Source organism: Schistocerca gregaria, chromosome 1, assembly GCF_023897955.1.
Source record: "Schistocerca gregaria isolate iqSchGreg1 chromosome 1, iqSchGreg1.2, whole genome shotgun sequence".
In the NCBI taxonomy this organism is placed as follows: Eukaryota; Metazoa; Arthropoda; class Insecta; order Orthoptera; family Acrididae; genus Schistocerca; species Schistocerca gregaria.
Window position 1 is genome coordinate 301,152,584 of NC_064920.1, and position 15,677 is coordinate 301,168,260.

The 15,677-nt window shown below is 40.8% G+C and overlaps 1 protein-coding gene across 1 annotated transcript in view; it reads left to right on the top strand.

Moving 5' to 3' along the window:
* Nucleotides 1–15,677, top strand: part of LOC126342104 (UDP-glucosyltransferase 2-like) — a 136,282-nt gene that overhangs the window by 82,866 nt on the left and 37,739 nt on the right. The window contains exons 3-4 of the mRNA XM_050001826.1: nt 5,260–5,441; nt 12,593–13,052. Of these exons, the coding sequence (XP_049857783.1) occupies nt 5,260–5,441; nt 12,593–13,052 (642 nt within the window). The remainder of the gene's footprint in view (nt 1–5,259; nt 5,442–12,592; nt 13,053–15,677) is intronic.

Consider the following 15,677-nt stretch of genomic DNA (forward strand, 5'->3'; position numbering starts at 1 on the left):
GATGATCTTTCATATTTCAGATTTGGATGTGAGATTAATTTTTATTTTGCTAAATGTGCTCTGTATTACTTCTTCAGTATACTGCTTTGTTTTTTCTTCTGAACTACTTGCATGAATTTTCTCACTTATTTTTAAAAATTAATTTTAATAATATCTGCTATCCATGAACTGCTTTTTACAATGCTCCTATTCCATTTAACTGAAATAATATCATTTTCTATTACTTCTTTCCCTATCTCTGTTTTGATTTTATTGTATGATCTGTTAATTTCAGACAAGATGTTGATACTCCTGGCTTTTGTTCCCCATAACATTCATTATTGGTGACTTTGTTTATGGTCATCAGACTGTGGTCCAAGGCATATTTCTCTACCTAACACCTTCTATTCCAATGCTAAAGACATAATCAACAGACAGCAGTACAAAGTTAAAAAGGTTCAGCAACCTGAACTGTATATATGCATCCATGCAAAAGTTGGTTCATAACATCATCAAAGTGCTGTCTAAGATTGCAGATTGTCACTAGAATGTGTTGCAAAGCTTGTGGTGGGGTGTTTGCTTTATTAACTCATTACTTTCCAAAACTTTATTATTTTATTTTTCAGCCTTTTTTTTACATTGTGACACCCTGTCTGAGAAATAAAAGAAAAACTGTTCTGAAAAATTTCACTGTCTTAGTACAAAAGCTATAGACTGTCCCTTTTTTGGGACATTGACAAAATTAGCTGTTAAAGTGGACAATATTTTTATAGGTGCAGAAGACTCTGTGAACAAAATAAAAACACTGTTTTAAATATTACTGAGTGTGTATTCACTATGAAATGAAACAAAACACTTGTCATGTACACCAAAATTGTAGCTATCATACATTTTTGTTGTTTTTTGTTTCTTTTGTCGTGTGGAGACATGGCAAACAGGCACTAGATGAGTTTCTGGAGCACCTCAACAACATCCATCCAAATATCAAATTTATGAAGGAAATGGAGGAACATGGATGCCTCCCCTTCGTAGACATACCAATTAAGAAGAAGGCAGATGGTTCACTAGGCCATGCAGTACATAGGAAGAAGACACACATAAGCTGCCACCATCCAGCACAAAGACAAACAGTACTGACCAGCCTGGTATATAGGGTGCATGCCATCTGCAACAAAGACAGCCTAGCATCCAAGCTGCAACACCTGAGGGAAGTCTTTTACCTCAATGGCTACAGTGAAACACAGATCAACAGGACACTTAAAAGGAAGAAGAAGAAGAAGAAGACAAATGACTCGCGTTCCTTCCATACATGGGTCTGCTCTTGGCCAAAGTGCCTGACTTCTGGGTAAATACAAGATCAAAACCATTTTCTGCCCACCACCAATGATGAGGAAACTACTAGGTTCTGCCAAAGACCCGCTGAAGCTTAACACACCTGGAATATACAGCATTCCATGCAAATGTGGTAAACAATACACAACAAATACAGCACTGTATATCTAAATGTTGTGAAGAACCTATTAGATATGTGCGACTAGGTCACACAGAAAAATCAGCCATAGCAGAACACAGCATAAATGAAGAATACACCTTCAATGTTGAAAACATGAAAGAGCTGTGCTGAGCATCTGGCTTCTGGGAAATTATTGTTAAGGAATCCCTAGAATTAAGGATTCATGACAACCTGGTCAACAGGGATGAGGAATACCAACTCAGCGCAGCATGGAATACTGCAATAGCGGCAATCCATTGGAAGCATGCCCATCAACATCCTCCACCATAGATGCAGACAGGCCACCAGGGGGCGATCTCTACCACTACCACCACGCGCACGCTGCCGGTCCACCGCTGCCTCCCTTGGTCTAGTGGAGGGGGTGACCGCGCATATAAATACCCCGCTCTCCACGAATCTTGACACTTCACCAGAAGATGGGTAGTATGACACTTCCCAATATGTCGCGATATATCAGTGTTACCACCCAGCTGGAGACCCGAGAAGCCTCTATCAACAGTTTACGACGGGAAAGCCTACAGTCACATATGTGATAACTGCTTCTCCAGTAGATCAATGGCATCCATATGGGCCTTGTATTCTTCATGAGATGTGGCACTGTAATATACCATATTTACTCGAATCTAAGACGCACTTTTTTCCAGTTTTTGTAATCCAAAAAAACCACCTGCGGCTTGGAATCGAGTGCAAAGCAAGCGGAAGTTCTGAAAAATGTTGGTAGGTGCCACCACAACTAACTTCTGCCGTAGAATATATGTAGCGCTACACAGGCATGCTTTGTAGGCACAAAGATAAATACTGGCACCAAAACCTCTGCGTCAGTAAATAAATTTAAAAAAAAGGGTGGAAGACGAGTATTTTTTTCTCCGCCCCGTTTCGACTACTGCATTTTCATACATTATCCAATGAAGTAACTACAAATTCTGTATTTTTCACCTTCGAATGTAGCAGAATTTCAATGTACTATGAAAATCTGACTGGCGAGACTTTGGGATAATTCTCAATATGGCCAACTCAACGTTCTGAATGTTTTCCTACCTGTGAGAAGAGATGGTTGCTAATAGGAACCTGATGAAATGTGAATCACATGCAGTATTCTCTTCACCATAAGAATAATATGAATATAAACATTTTGTCATGTATTCTTTCATGTTTGCTGCTATCTCATTTAAATCCTGTCTGCCTAATAGACTACGAAACTAGAGTGAGGCAACAGCAAAAGCGGAAGAATATACGTATCGTGTCATGTTTATATTCGTATTATTCTTATGCCTAATAGTGATACAGTCAGAAACGAAGCACGGCAACTGACTAGATTTTTAAATCTAAGATGACTCTAACTTCTGTGCAGAATTTGATGTACTAAGGAAATGGCCGCAAAAATTTTCAAACGGAGAAAAATTTTCGCCTAGCTCTCGTTTAGACCATGTTCTATCATACACAGTCTATTATTTTGTTCTTGTTGATCATTATCAAAGAAAGCAGCAGTCTAAGTAACAGCAAACAGCAGTCTCTTGTCATTGTTTCGCTAATGAGAGGTTTGTAAACACGCACCATCAGAATGCGACAAACAATTCATGACACAGTACAGTAATGCATTTTCAGCTTAGAGTGACGTAAACACCTATAACAAAGAAGACGGCACTTATTAGATCAAAGCAATATAAGCAATCGATTCAAACCAGACGAAGCACGTGAAAGAGGAAGGGTACCCGTATAAATACCGAAGGAGCGCCTGACGCATAGCAATGGCTGCCTGGTAAAGCTTAACTGCTAAGCTTACGACTTGAACCAAACTACTGTAACTGTATCATCATTCATTCGACCTAAATTGTGTCTCATATTACTATGGATCAACTTTGTTTCCGTTTGGAGGTGCGACCTAAAACTTTTCTCTCCCCATGAGTTTTGAGTCACAGATTTCAGGTGCGGCTTAGACTTGGGAATTTTTATTTTTTTTTTCCTTTATTTCGAGTCTAATATTTCAGGTGCGGCTTAGATTCGAGTAAATACGCTACATTTCCTTTTTCTTTGCCCTTGAGTATTTTTTAGCATGGTTCAACATACTACTGTAATTTGTGACTACACAAACTGGTTTATTGTCCCACCATTTCACTGTGAGAACTTTGTCCTCTTTGTCAAACATGTAGTCATGGAATCCTCATCCCTGCTGGTTATAAGTTCTAAAGTATTTGCTACATCTTGTACAATATAGTCATTGTTCAGGACATTTCTTCAATGTCCTCTTCATCCCTTATTTAGTCTGTATTGGGTGAAATACTCACAATTTCTGAGTTATCAGCTTCATCTTCACTCACTTGATAGATCTCCAGTTCTACTATAACGTCTTCAACTGTTAGTCCACTTGGCATGTTTTTATCCTGTTGGAATCATAAAATTTGAGAGTGTTTATTTCTCTGTATTACCTATCCCCGAAGAAAATCTAATAGAATGTAAAGGAGGCAGATCTCAACAATGTAAATAGTAATTTTTGTTTATAAGACATGTATACAACAATAAGGCACCTCAACAAAGTAATTGTAATATAACATGTCATTGTCCCATTATTGGGACACATAAATTGAGATTGCACGTACTTCAAGAACTATGAAATATACTTAATACATGGACATCCTTATGTTCATAACAAACATGCTCAGACAATTAAATCAGAATTAATTGTTACACAGAAAAAACCAACAAGTTTAACCTGTAGCCAAGTGCAAATATGGAAAATAAGCAAATGAATTCCAATCCTAAAATAGGCTAAGTAGGGAAAATCATTTCTTTTCAATTTTTAGGCATTATAGCTGTAAGTTCAACTCCTAGAGACAACAATCAAAGCAAAATATTTCATTTTTATGTAGAAAAAACTAAAACATTTGTGTACCAAAAAAGGAATAGTGGTAAATAAAGGATTAATACTGCACCTGGTCAAGGTCCACTACTTGTCTAATTCAATCCTCCTTCATTTTCTGTTAAAGGTGTTTTTGTTCTTCTGAATTTCTATGTCCCCTCTGTTTGTCCTAGCATAGTAATGGCTGGAGTGATCGTGATAAAATCATAGTACCAGAGAACTGTAGTTGATGGTTCCCTGGCCCCATTGCATGGTGTACTACTGCTGATTTATGTTTGTTTCCTAGATGGCAGTTGCTCGTTTGTTCCTTAAGTCAGGTGTTAATACATCTCTTTGAAGTTCCTGTGTACACTTCACCACATGACCAAGAGATTTTAGACACTCTTGCTAAGGGAAGCAGCAGGTGTAGGTCCTTTGCTGTCTTCAGATATCCTTACACCTTTCTTGTTGATAAAACACTATGTCTTCTTAGCACACTGCTCATTGATCTGTGACTGCTTTAAGGAGTGGGAGGAAAGTATTCTCTTCATTCGTTTTTTTTATTTTTTATTTTGCTTTTTTTTTTTTTTTCCGCCAGATGCTGTGAAGGGTGTAGTGCACTACTTATCTCTTTGTCAGAGTAGCTGCTTTTTCTGAAAGCAGTTCTTAAATGATCTAGCTCATCATCCAAGTACTGCGGTTCACACATTCTTTCAGTCAAGTCCACCAGCACACTAACATTTCAGCTACATGTCTTTCAGACTTCCTATGAATGAATGTCAAGGCCAAAACCTTATCTCTTACTATCCAGAAAAATACAGATGTTCATGTTACTTTCAGTTATTTGCTTGCATAGTACTTCTCAGAACAGTATTATCTCATTGTTCTTTTATTACTGACACTAAAAACAGATTTTACATATTTCTTTCAGGATCCCCCAGAAAACTTGACGCAAATCGACCTGTCCTTCACCTACAAATATTGGATGTTGTTTGATGAAGACAAACACTTGGAGGAAATTTCTCCTCCTGAGTTTGTGGTAGCCTTCATGGACCTGATGGCCAATCTTACAGAGCATCAGTTACAGTCTCCCCAAGTCCAGGAGCTAATACAGTGAGTGAAATGCCAAGATTTCCACCATTTCATAGTATAATCATCTAATTGGCAGCAAATAGGCTTATCTGTTTATTCATATCCGTGAAACTAGAACTGTCATAGTCATAAATATTACCTCATGTAGGGGAACCTGGGGCAGAGTGATAACACTGCATTAAAGTGACCACAATTCAATTAAAATGGCAAAAAAGGTCTGCCTGACATTTAATATATGATTTAAACAATGAGGAAAGGAAACCTGATGTTAAGACACACAGATGAGTATAAAGAAACAGTATTAAAAAAGGCTGACAGTTGGTCTGTTGTGCTCCGGGCCTGGGGTAGAATGGAACCACGTTCATAACTCTAATGTAACACAAGGGTTATTACAGATTTACATTTCCATACAAGTTTAACTTCAAACTCTAATCATATTTCCTAAAATCTACAAAAACACAATAAGCATTTGAATTTACAAATTCCAGAATGTTAGATGCCCCTTCATTTTTAATTCTTTATTATAAGTGTGTTTCAGTTTCTTTTTCACTGCCACCTTCATTGTCAATCCAAAACAATTTACCCTCCATGTCTTTTAAATAAATGGAAAGCTTGAACTCATGTTCATTTGAGAAAACACGACCAAATTTTCTCTTTCATTTGTCAGTTTTAAAAGCCTCATTTTAAAGCCTATCCTGAAATGCTCTCTAAAGAGTTGTTTTAGGAATGCTGAACTGAATACTGGCTTACCTGAGTCCCAATTCCTTTTTTACAACATTTGTCACTGCCGCTTCCACTTTTTCTGAAGATGAACTTTGACAGCTAGGTTTGTAGTCATATCTTATAAACTGCTATGAAAAAAGAAGAATTGTCACCAACAACAATCTGAAAAACTGAAAATACAGTAATGTATCATAAAAGTGTTAGAATAAATATGAAAACAAAAAAGTAAACACTAGGAAAGTGTAGCACGTTATCTAGGGCAGAACGGAACTGTGGTCCATTCTGCACAGGTCTATTCTGCTCAGACCTGTGAGGTTAGGTGTAGGTCAAAACTCGCAAAGCGCTCTGAAAAATAAACATCATCTAAATGCACTAAAATAAAGGGTTTAGCATGCATTTTGAAATTTTAAGAAAGAGAAAACTAGTAGATAAAGCATTCACTTTTACGTTGCAGATAGAGTTCCTAACATTGCGTATGTATGCAAAAAACAAGTGCAAAAACATTACTGGCACAATAGTCAAAGACAAACTTTCCTTTAACAGCTTCTTACCATGCTTTTCATATGGATAATATGGATAACAGTCTCTGAAAGTGATTTAGAATACACATACAGGGAGTGAAAGGCTATTTACAATTTGTACAGAAACCAGATGGCAGTTATAAGAGTCAAGGGACATGAAAGGGAAGTAGCAGTTGGGAAGGAAGTGAGACAGGGTTGTAGCCACTCCCCGATGTTATTCAATTTGTATATTGAGCAAGCAGTAAAGGAAACAAAAGAAAAATTCGGAGTAGGTATTAAAATCCATAGAGAAGAAATAAAAACTTTGAGGTTTGCCGATGACATTGTAATTCTGTCAGAGACAGCAAAGGACTTGGAAGAGCAGTTGACTGGATTGAAAGAAGGATATAAGATGAACATCAACAAAAGCAAAACAACGATAATGGAATGTAGTCGAATCAAGTCGGGTGATGCTGAGGGAATTAGATTAAGAAATGAGACTCTTAAAGTAGTAAAGGAGTTTTGCTATTTGGGGAGCAAAATAACTGATGATAGTCAAAGTAGAGAGGATATATAATGTAGACTGGCAATGGCAAGAAAAGTGTTTCTGAAGAAGAGAAATTTGTTAACATCGAGTATAGATTTAAGTGTCAGGAAGTAATTTCTGAAAGTATTTGTGTGGAGTGTGGCCATGTATGGAAGTGAAACATGGACAATAAATAGTTTGGACAAGAAGAGAATAGAAGCTTTCGAAATGTGGTGCTACAGAAGAATGCTGAAGATTAGATGGGTAGATCACATAACTAATGAGGAGGTATTGAATAGAATTGGGGAGAAGAGGAATTTGTGGCACAACTTGACAAGAAGAAGGGACCGGTTGGTAGGACATGTTCTGAGGCATCAAGGGATGACAAATTTACATTGGAAGGCAGTGTGGAGGACAAAAATCATAGAGGGAGACCAAGAGATGAATACACTAAGCAGATTCAGAAGGACATAGGTTGCAGTAAGTACTGGGAGATGAAGAGGCTTGCACAGGACACAGTAGCATGGAGAGCTGCATCAAACCAGTCTCAGAACTGAAGACTACAACAACAACACTCTGCAGCCAAAAGAACCCCTAGTTCTATTGTGTCTCATGGTTCCATCATGTCCAGTCTTCCCTGAAATCACATTGTGATTAAAAAGAAAGCTTTGTATTTACTTCTAAACACTTCACTTACTAAGGCAAACTTGTTATGTAATAAGGCCACCAGAAGCATCATCATTAATATCTATGTGTGATGAGGCAATTCAAAACCAGTGGATTATCGATCCAATATTAGTCTGCAATATATTGCTCTAAATGCTAAATATGCCTGCCTGGATAGCCATGTGGTCTACTGGATGGCTTTCCGGATTGGGGAGGAGTGTCTGGTCCCCGACACAAATCCGCCTGGCGGACTTGTGTCGAGGTCCAGTGAGCCGGCCAGTCTGTGGATGGTTTTTAGGTGGTTTTCCATCTGCATTTGTATAGTGGTTTGGTATGAAATTGTGTTCAGGATCAACCAGGTCAGCAAAGATCACTGAGCTATTGTAAACCTGCAGAGTGCTGTGGATCTAGTTGAGAGCATTGGCATCCTTTTTAAGAACATGAGATCAGCGAAGGACTTTAATAGTGTGATAGTAAATGCAAAACTGGTTGCTGACAAACTTGGATCTCATACAAACTTTCAAAATGGAGGGAAGATTTGTCTCAAAGAGTGAAGGAGGAAGGAGAAAGTTATCTATCAGTCTACCGATGAACGTATTAATGAAGGTGTATCTCCTGTCAATAAAGCTACCTTCTCTTTAGAAGATTGGTTTGGCCATAGGGATGGTCATAAAAAGTGCTTCAGTTCTCTATATGGCACTGATGTCCTGCAGACATAGGCTGGTGAAAAGCTAAAAGCCATGTGCCTCTCAAGACTGTGTTACATGATGGTGGTGAATGCAACATCTGTGAAGAATAAATGTCGAAGTTTTGATCTTAGTGCCCATTCTTCCTGCTGGATATTCTCCAAAAAGCTCTTTATTTTTTATTACAAAAAGCGGTTTTATTGACTACTCCCAATACTTTTGTAAACTTACAAATTCCCTGGCTTTACCTACATCTGTAGCTAATGGTGACAGGAGTTTCTCAAAACTTTAAGTTTATAGAGACACACCCTTGCTCAACACTTTCTGAAGAACAATTGTGTGGACTGTCATATTAGCTACTCTAAATGATACTTTGTGATCAGTGGATTCAGATTCTGTTTTGAATCGTTTTGCTAAGCTGTGAAATTCCAAAGGAATGTGCGGCGGAGGCCAAGATCCAGTTCTATTCTGTGCAAGCTGTACATTGCAATAGGCATGTTATTCATGGCTGCCAGGAAGAACAGTATACATGGTTGGCACTGATGTAGCATCATACATGGGTAAATACATAAGTTAGAGCTAGTATCAATCAAGCACTTATAGCCTGTGTGTCGATGACTGATGAATAGGCACTGTGATGTTAGCTGGCAATCGGGCAAAGTGCCTATGTTCAGTTGCCACTGGCATTTGAGTATGCACATAGTTTGGTGCAGCATTATGCACGCTCCTTGAAATGCTTGTCGTACCAGCACATGTCCTTCTGTGCATCAGGTGACAATGCAGGCGAGTGTGACATGGCCTTGCTGTGGGGGCATCTCCCATATCTTGGACGGCTGTGATTTCCACTGATGTGCATCTAGCGGGCAATTTAGCATGCAGTGTAGCTGTTTTACTAATGGTATGGCAGAGTCACAGGACCTAATTCATTTATACTGTGGTTCAAGTGGTGACCCCGAAATGATTTGAACACACATTAGAGAAAGAGAGATAAAAAAGATATAGAATAACGTATAAAAGGCAACAAAAACAAGGAATAAATGATCTGCACATGTGTGTGTGAGTGTGTGTGTGTGTGTGTGTGTGTGTGTGTGTGTATGTCGCTATATGGTTTTTCCTGATCCATTCACATACTGAATGCGGGAAGACTGAGTGTTTAAATGCTTCTGTACATAAATCAAATATTATCCTCATGATACTTACAGAAACAGTATGTAGATGGTTGTGGTATATTCCTAGAGTCGTCATTTAAAGCTGGTTCATGCAACTTTGTAAGTAGGAGATCAAGCTCAAAATTGACCATAAATCAAGAAAATTATTGGCTTATGAGCAATGGTATTGGCTCACCCTTAGCCTTGACAACAGCTTCCATTCTCGTAGGCATACATTCAGTCCAGTGCTGGAAGATTTCTTCAGGAATGGTAGCCCACCCATCATGGAGTGCTGCACTGAGGAGAGGTATCAATGTCATTTGGTGAGGCCTGGCACTAAATAGGTGTTCCAAAACATCCCAAAGGTGTTGTATAGGATTCAGGTCAGGACTCTGTACAGGCTAGTTCATTACAGGAATGTTATTGTCGTGTTACCACTCCACCACAGGCCGTGCATTATGGACAAGTGCTTGATCATGTTGAAAGTTGCAATCGTCATCCCTGAATTGCTCTTCGACAGTGGAAAGCAAGAAGATGCTTAAAGCATAAGTGTAGGCCTGTTCTGTGATAGTACTACAAAAAACAACAAGGGGTGCAGACCCCCTCCATGAAAAACACAAAGATGATGATGATGATGATATTTGTTTTGTGAAGCACTCAAGTGCATGGTTATCAGCGTCCATACAAATTCCCAACCATTGCTCTGTCCAGTCTCACCACTTTCATGAATGATGATGAAGTGATGAGGACAACACAAACACCCAGTCATCTCAAGGTAGGTGAAAATTCCTGACCCCACCAGGAATCAAACCCAGGACTGTGTGCTCGGGAAGTGAGAATGCGGCCACAAGACTACGAGCTGCAGATGGAAAAACATGACCACACCATAACACCACCACCTCCTAATTTAGTGTTGGCACTGCACATGTTGGCAGATGGAATTCACTGGGCATTTGACATACCCACACCCTGCCATCAGGTCGCCACATTGTGTACCATGATTCATCACTTTTCACATTTTTTCACTGTTCAATCATCCAATGTTTATGCTCCTTACACCAAGTGAGGCAATGTTTGGTATTTACCTGTGTGATGTGTGGCTTATGAGCAGCTATCAACCATGAAATCCAAGTTTTCTCCCCTCCTGCCTAACTGTCATAGTACTTGCAGTGCATTCTGATGCAGTTTGGAGTTCCTGTGAGATGATCTGGCTACATGTCTTCCTATTACGCATTACGACCCTCTTCAGCTGTCAGCGGTCTCTGTCAGTCAACAAGCTGAGTCAGCCTGTACGCTTTTGTGCTGTATGTGTCCCTTCATGTTCCACCTTCACTATCACATTGGAAACAGTGGACCTGGTAATGTTTAGGAGTGTAGAAATCTCTCTTACAGACATATGACACAAGTGACACCCAATCACCTGACCACGTTCAAAGTCTGTGACTTCTGTGGAGCACCCCATTCTGCTCTCTCACTATGTCTAATGACCATGGAGTACCTGGCAGTAGGTCACAGCACAATGTGCCTAATATGAAAAATGTATGTTTTTGTGGGTGTCACATAGTGTAACTGATTGCTTTCATCCAAAGCTTTCAGTCATGCTTAGTGAAGATTGTCATATTGTTTCCAATATGATGGGTTATTATCTGTAAATGTATTTTATATCAATAGTTTACTTTCAATAATGCTGCAACAAAAAGTGTATACTCTGATGTGTTTGTCCTATTTTCAAGAAGGGTCATAAATAGGTGCACACTCTACACCTATATCACTGATGCCAGCCTGTGCTAGAATTTTGGAACATCCTTACCTTTCTGGAGACCTGGAGACTATAAATGACCTCTGCAGGGTTCACAAGGATTCTGCGAACAAAGTTCTTGTGAACCTCGACTCTGTGCATTCACAACACCCACAAGTTAGTACATATTGGTGCCAAAGCTGATGTCATATTTCTTTGGTTCTGGAAGGTGTTCGGTACAGTTATGCAGTTTGCTTAATGAACAGAATACGACCACATTGAATAGCAGATGAGTTTTGGGTTGGTATTGAGGGGTTCCTAGTAAATAGGACACAGCCTGTCATTTTTAATGGGCACAAATGTTCAGACATAACAGTAGCTTTGATTTTGACCCAAGCTCTGTGGTTTACTGTTAAAAGTTTGATAGTGTAAAACCCTAGAAATATCAACCAACACAATGCCACTCCTACATATATCTCATGAAGGCAAAATTGAGCACCTACAGTGGCATACCAACAGCCATTCTTCATGTGACATTCGTTCACTAGAACAGTAAGGGAGGGAACTAATACTGGTACCCAAAGTACAGAAGTTATACCTATTTCAATTGCTCATGAGTACATACTCTAACCATCTGGCCTGAAACTTTCCTCTTTACTACTCCAACCAAGTGAGAAGTCACAGTGCCTAAAACATGGGACACATATTCAAAAGGAGCCGAATTTAGATTATGATTTCTGTGGATTCCTTTAAACACATCAGGCAAATACTAGAGGGTTCCCAACCAAAGCCCACAGCTGTAAGTTCCTTCCAATGATTTTGATGCTCAAGAGGCATAAGGAACTAATATTCATTCTTTCCTGCCTTCCACTGCACCTCTTAATGCAAAATTAACTCTTCCTCTGGATGGTTTATGATGTGAAACACAAATGTTTGTTTCTATGGTAAGTGTTTTGTAGGCACCATTTAGAACAATATGAAATATATGTAATTTTTTGGGTGCAGAACACTTCACCATGCCTTCCATGATTAAGTGCAAGCTTTCTTTATGGTGCCATTCATATCTTGATGAGAATACTTCGAGGCTTCTCACTGAGCGGGAATGAAAATTTTAATTTCAATGTCTGTCACATGTGTCAAATGAGTTTTATTTGCAGGAAGCTAAGCGGGTTTCATATGTTGCAGGTCTGGGCAGCAGTTTGATCTATTCGTGCTGGAGGCATCCATGTTCCAGGCGTACTTTGGGCTCTACCATGTCGTGGGCTCTCCACCCCTGGTGGGCTTCGTGTCTCTGGGAATGCTGCCCAGTGGGTTTGCTGCCATGGGCAATCCTGACATCCCTTCCTTCTCACCTTCATTAGCTGCTGACTTCCCAGACCATATGAACTTCATTCAACGTCTGGCCAACACCCTGGGAAATGTCATCTATGGGTATCTGTTTGAGGATCGTGTGCTGGCACCACAGGAGCAAATTCTCAGGAAGTACTTTGGTGACGCGCCACCTCCTGTTGCTGAGACAGAACGAAATTACAGTCTGATGCTGGTGAATAATCACTTTAGTGTCAACTACCCACGCCCGTACCTGCCCACAATCATAGAACTCACAGGCTTACACATCCAGAAGGAGCGCAAGCCCCTGCCAAAGGTAATCACCAGACTTTTCTCTGCACTGTCCTCTCTAACATGTACCTTGTAGCACAGTCTCCATACTTTTGTTTACATTCAATGTCAAACAGTGTAAATATATTGCATGTGACTGTGTTTCATTACCTGAAATACAGCTGCACTGTGAAATCTTCTTAAGGCACTCTTCAAGGGCCCACAGGTAAACTGCAAATTAAACAGGAAAACATCCTAAGCAGGAAGTGCCATATTGGTTGTTTCCTAAGATGTAATACAAATGTGCAGCTACCTAATGAGATAACAGATAATGTAAAAAGATATATATGCACTATTTTAATCAAAATTTAATTAATTCAGCAATAAAATACAAACTGGTTTTTGAGAGCATATGAACAAAAGAAGCACATCTGTCATCAAGGCAAAAGGTGGTTTGAACATCGGAGCACTTTACAAGGCATGGTCCTGATGGATGTGAGATGATGTCAGCTTCCTCTGACCTTTTAACTGACTCCAGCCAGTTACAGGGAGACCTACAGTTTAACATGGATTCCAGACTACACATTAATATTGACAGAGGTGAAAGAGTTGATATGGGACAGATAAAAATCCTAAGGCTGACTGGAGGTTGACCCCAAGACATTCAGATATGTAGTCTGGCATGCTAATTCTATTTGTCTGGTTTCTATCAATTTGTTTCTTCATTATGTTGTCAGTGGTTCTCTGTGGATGTGACATGACATCTCTCAAAGTCTATTGATGAGCTCTTCACTCAGGTACACATCGGGTGCCCATTTCCCTGCCCAAACATATTGAGCTACCATGCTTGCACCAATGAGCAACTTTACACATTATAAAAAAAAACTTATGAAATGTGTGTTGCTTCAGGCTGTACTGGTATTTAAGCACAGAGTTTTCTATGTGATTAAGGCTATGGCTAATATCAGCAGGTGATTCAACATTTCCTGCAAATATGCAGCTGTGAATCATGTTAATTGTGCCTAAGACCTGATGTTCTGAAGAATAGACTCTGATTAGCATTCCATCTCTTCTTCATTTTTAATGCTGGTATCTTTTGTAACATTTTATAGTATCTCATCTATGTCCAACATCTGAAATGTATGTTTTTACTGACTGAAACAAAGTCTTGATAGTGGACATCACCAGATTCTTCATAGACTGCATGTGAGCCTGCCTTCATCATCAGAACCATTAACATTGACACCTGCCCCTCTTCATGTTGATGACAAAAAAATTGTCAAGTCTCTCATATATGCTACGAAAATACACTCCTGGAAATGGAAAAAAGAACACATTGACACCGGTGTGTCAGACCCACCATACTTGCTCCGGACACTGCGAGAGGGCTGTACAAGCAATGATCACACGCACGGCACAGTGGACACACCAGGAACTGCGGTGTTGGCCGTCGAATGGTGCTACCTGCGCAGCATTTGTGCACCGCCGCCGTCAGTGTCAACCAGTTTGCAGTGGCATACGGAGCTCCATCGCAGTCTTTAACACTGGTAGCATGCCGCGACAGCGTGGACGTGAACCGTATGTGCAGTTGACGGACTTTGAGCGAGGGCATGTAGTGGGCATGCGGGAGGCCGGATGGACGTACCGCCGAATTGCTCAACATGTGGGGCGTGAGGTCTCCACAGTACATCGATGTTGTCGCCAGTGGTCGGCGGAAGGTGCACGTGCCCGTCGACCTGGGACCGGACCACAGCAACGCACGGAAGCACGCCAAGACCGTAGGATCCTACGCAGTGCCGTAGGGGACTGCACCGCCACTTCCCAGCAAATTAGGGACACTGTTGCTCCTGGGGAATCGGCGAGGACCATTCGCAACCGTCTCCATGAAGCTGGGCTACGGTCCCGCACACCGTTAGGCCGTCTTCCGCTCATGCCCCAACATCGTGCAGCCCGCCTCCAGTGGTGTCGCGACAGGCGTGAATGGAGGGACGAATGGAGATGTGTCGTCTTCAGCGATGAGAGTCGCTTCTGCCTTGGTGCCAATGATGGTCGTATGCGTGTTGAGCGCCACAATCAGGACTGCATACGACTGAGGCACACAGGGCCAACACCCGGCATCATGGTGTGGGGAGCGATCTCCTACACTGGCTGTACACCTCTGGTGATCGTCGAGGGGACACTGAATAGTGCACGGTACATCCAAACCGTCATCGAACCCATCGTTCTGCCATTCCTAGACCGGCAAGGGAACTTGCTGTTCCAACAGGACAATGCACGTCCGCATGTATCCCGTGCCACCCAACATGCTCTAGAAGGTGTAAGTCAACTACCCTGGCCAGCAAGATCTCCGGATCTGTCCCCCATTGAGCATGTTTGGGACTGGATGAAGCGTCGTCTCACGCGGTCTGCACGTCCAGCACAAACGCTGGTCCAACTGAGGCGCCAGGTGGAAATGGCATGGCAAGCCATTCCACAGGACTACATCCAGCATCTCTACGATCGTCTCCATGGGAGAATAGCAGCCTGCATTGCTGCGAAAGGCGGATATACACTGTACTAGTTCCGACATTGTGCATGCTGTGTTGCCTGTGTCTATGTGCCTGTGGTTCTGTCAGTGTGATCATGTGATGTATCTGACCCCAGGAATGTGTCAATAAAGTTTCCCCTTCCT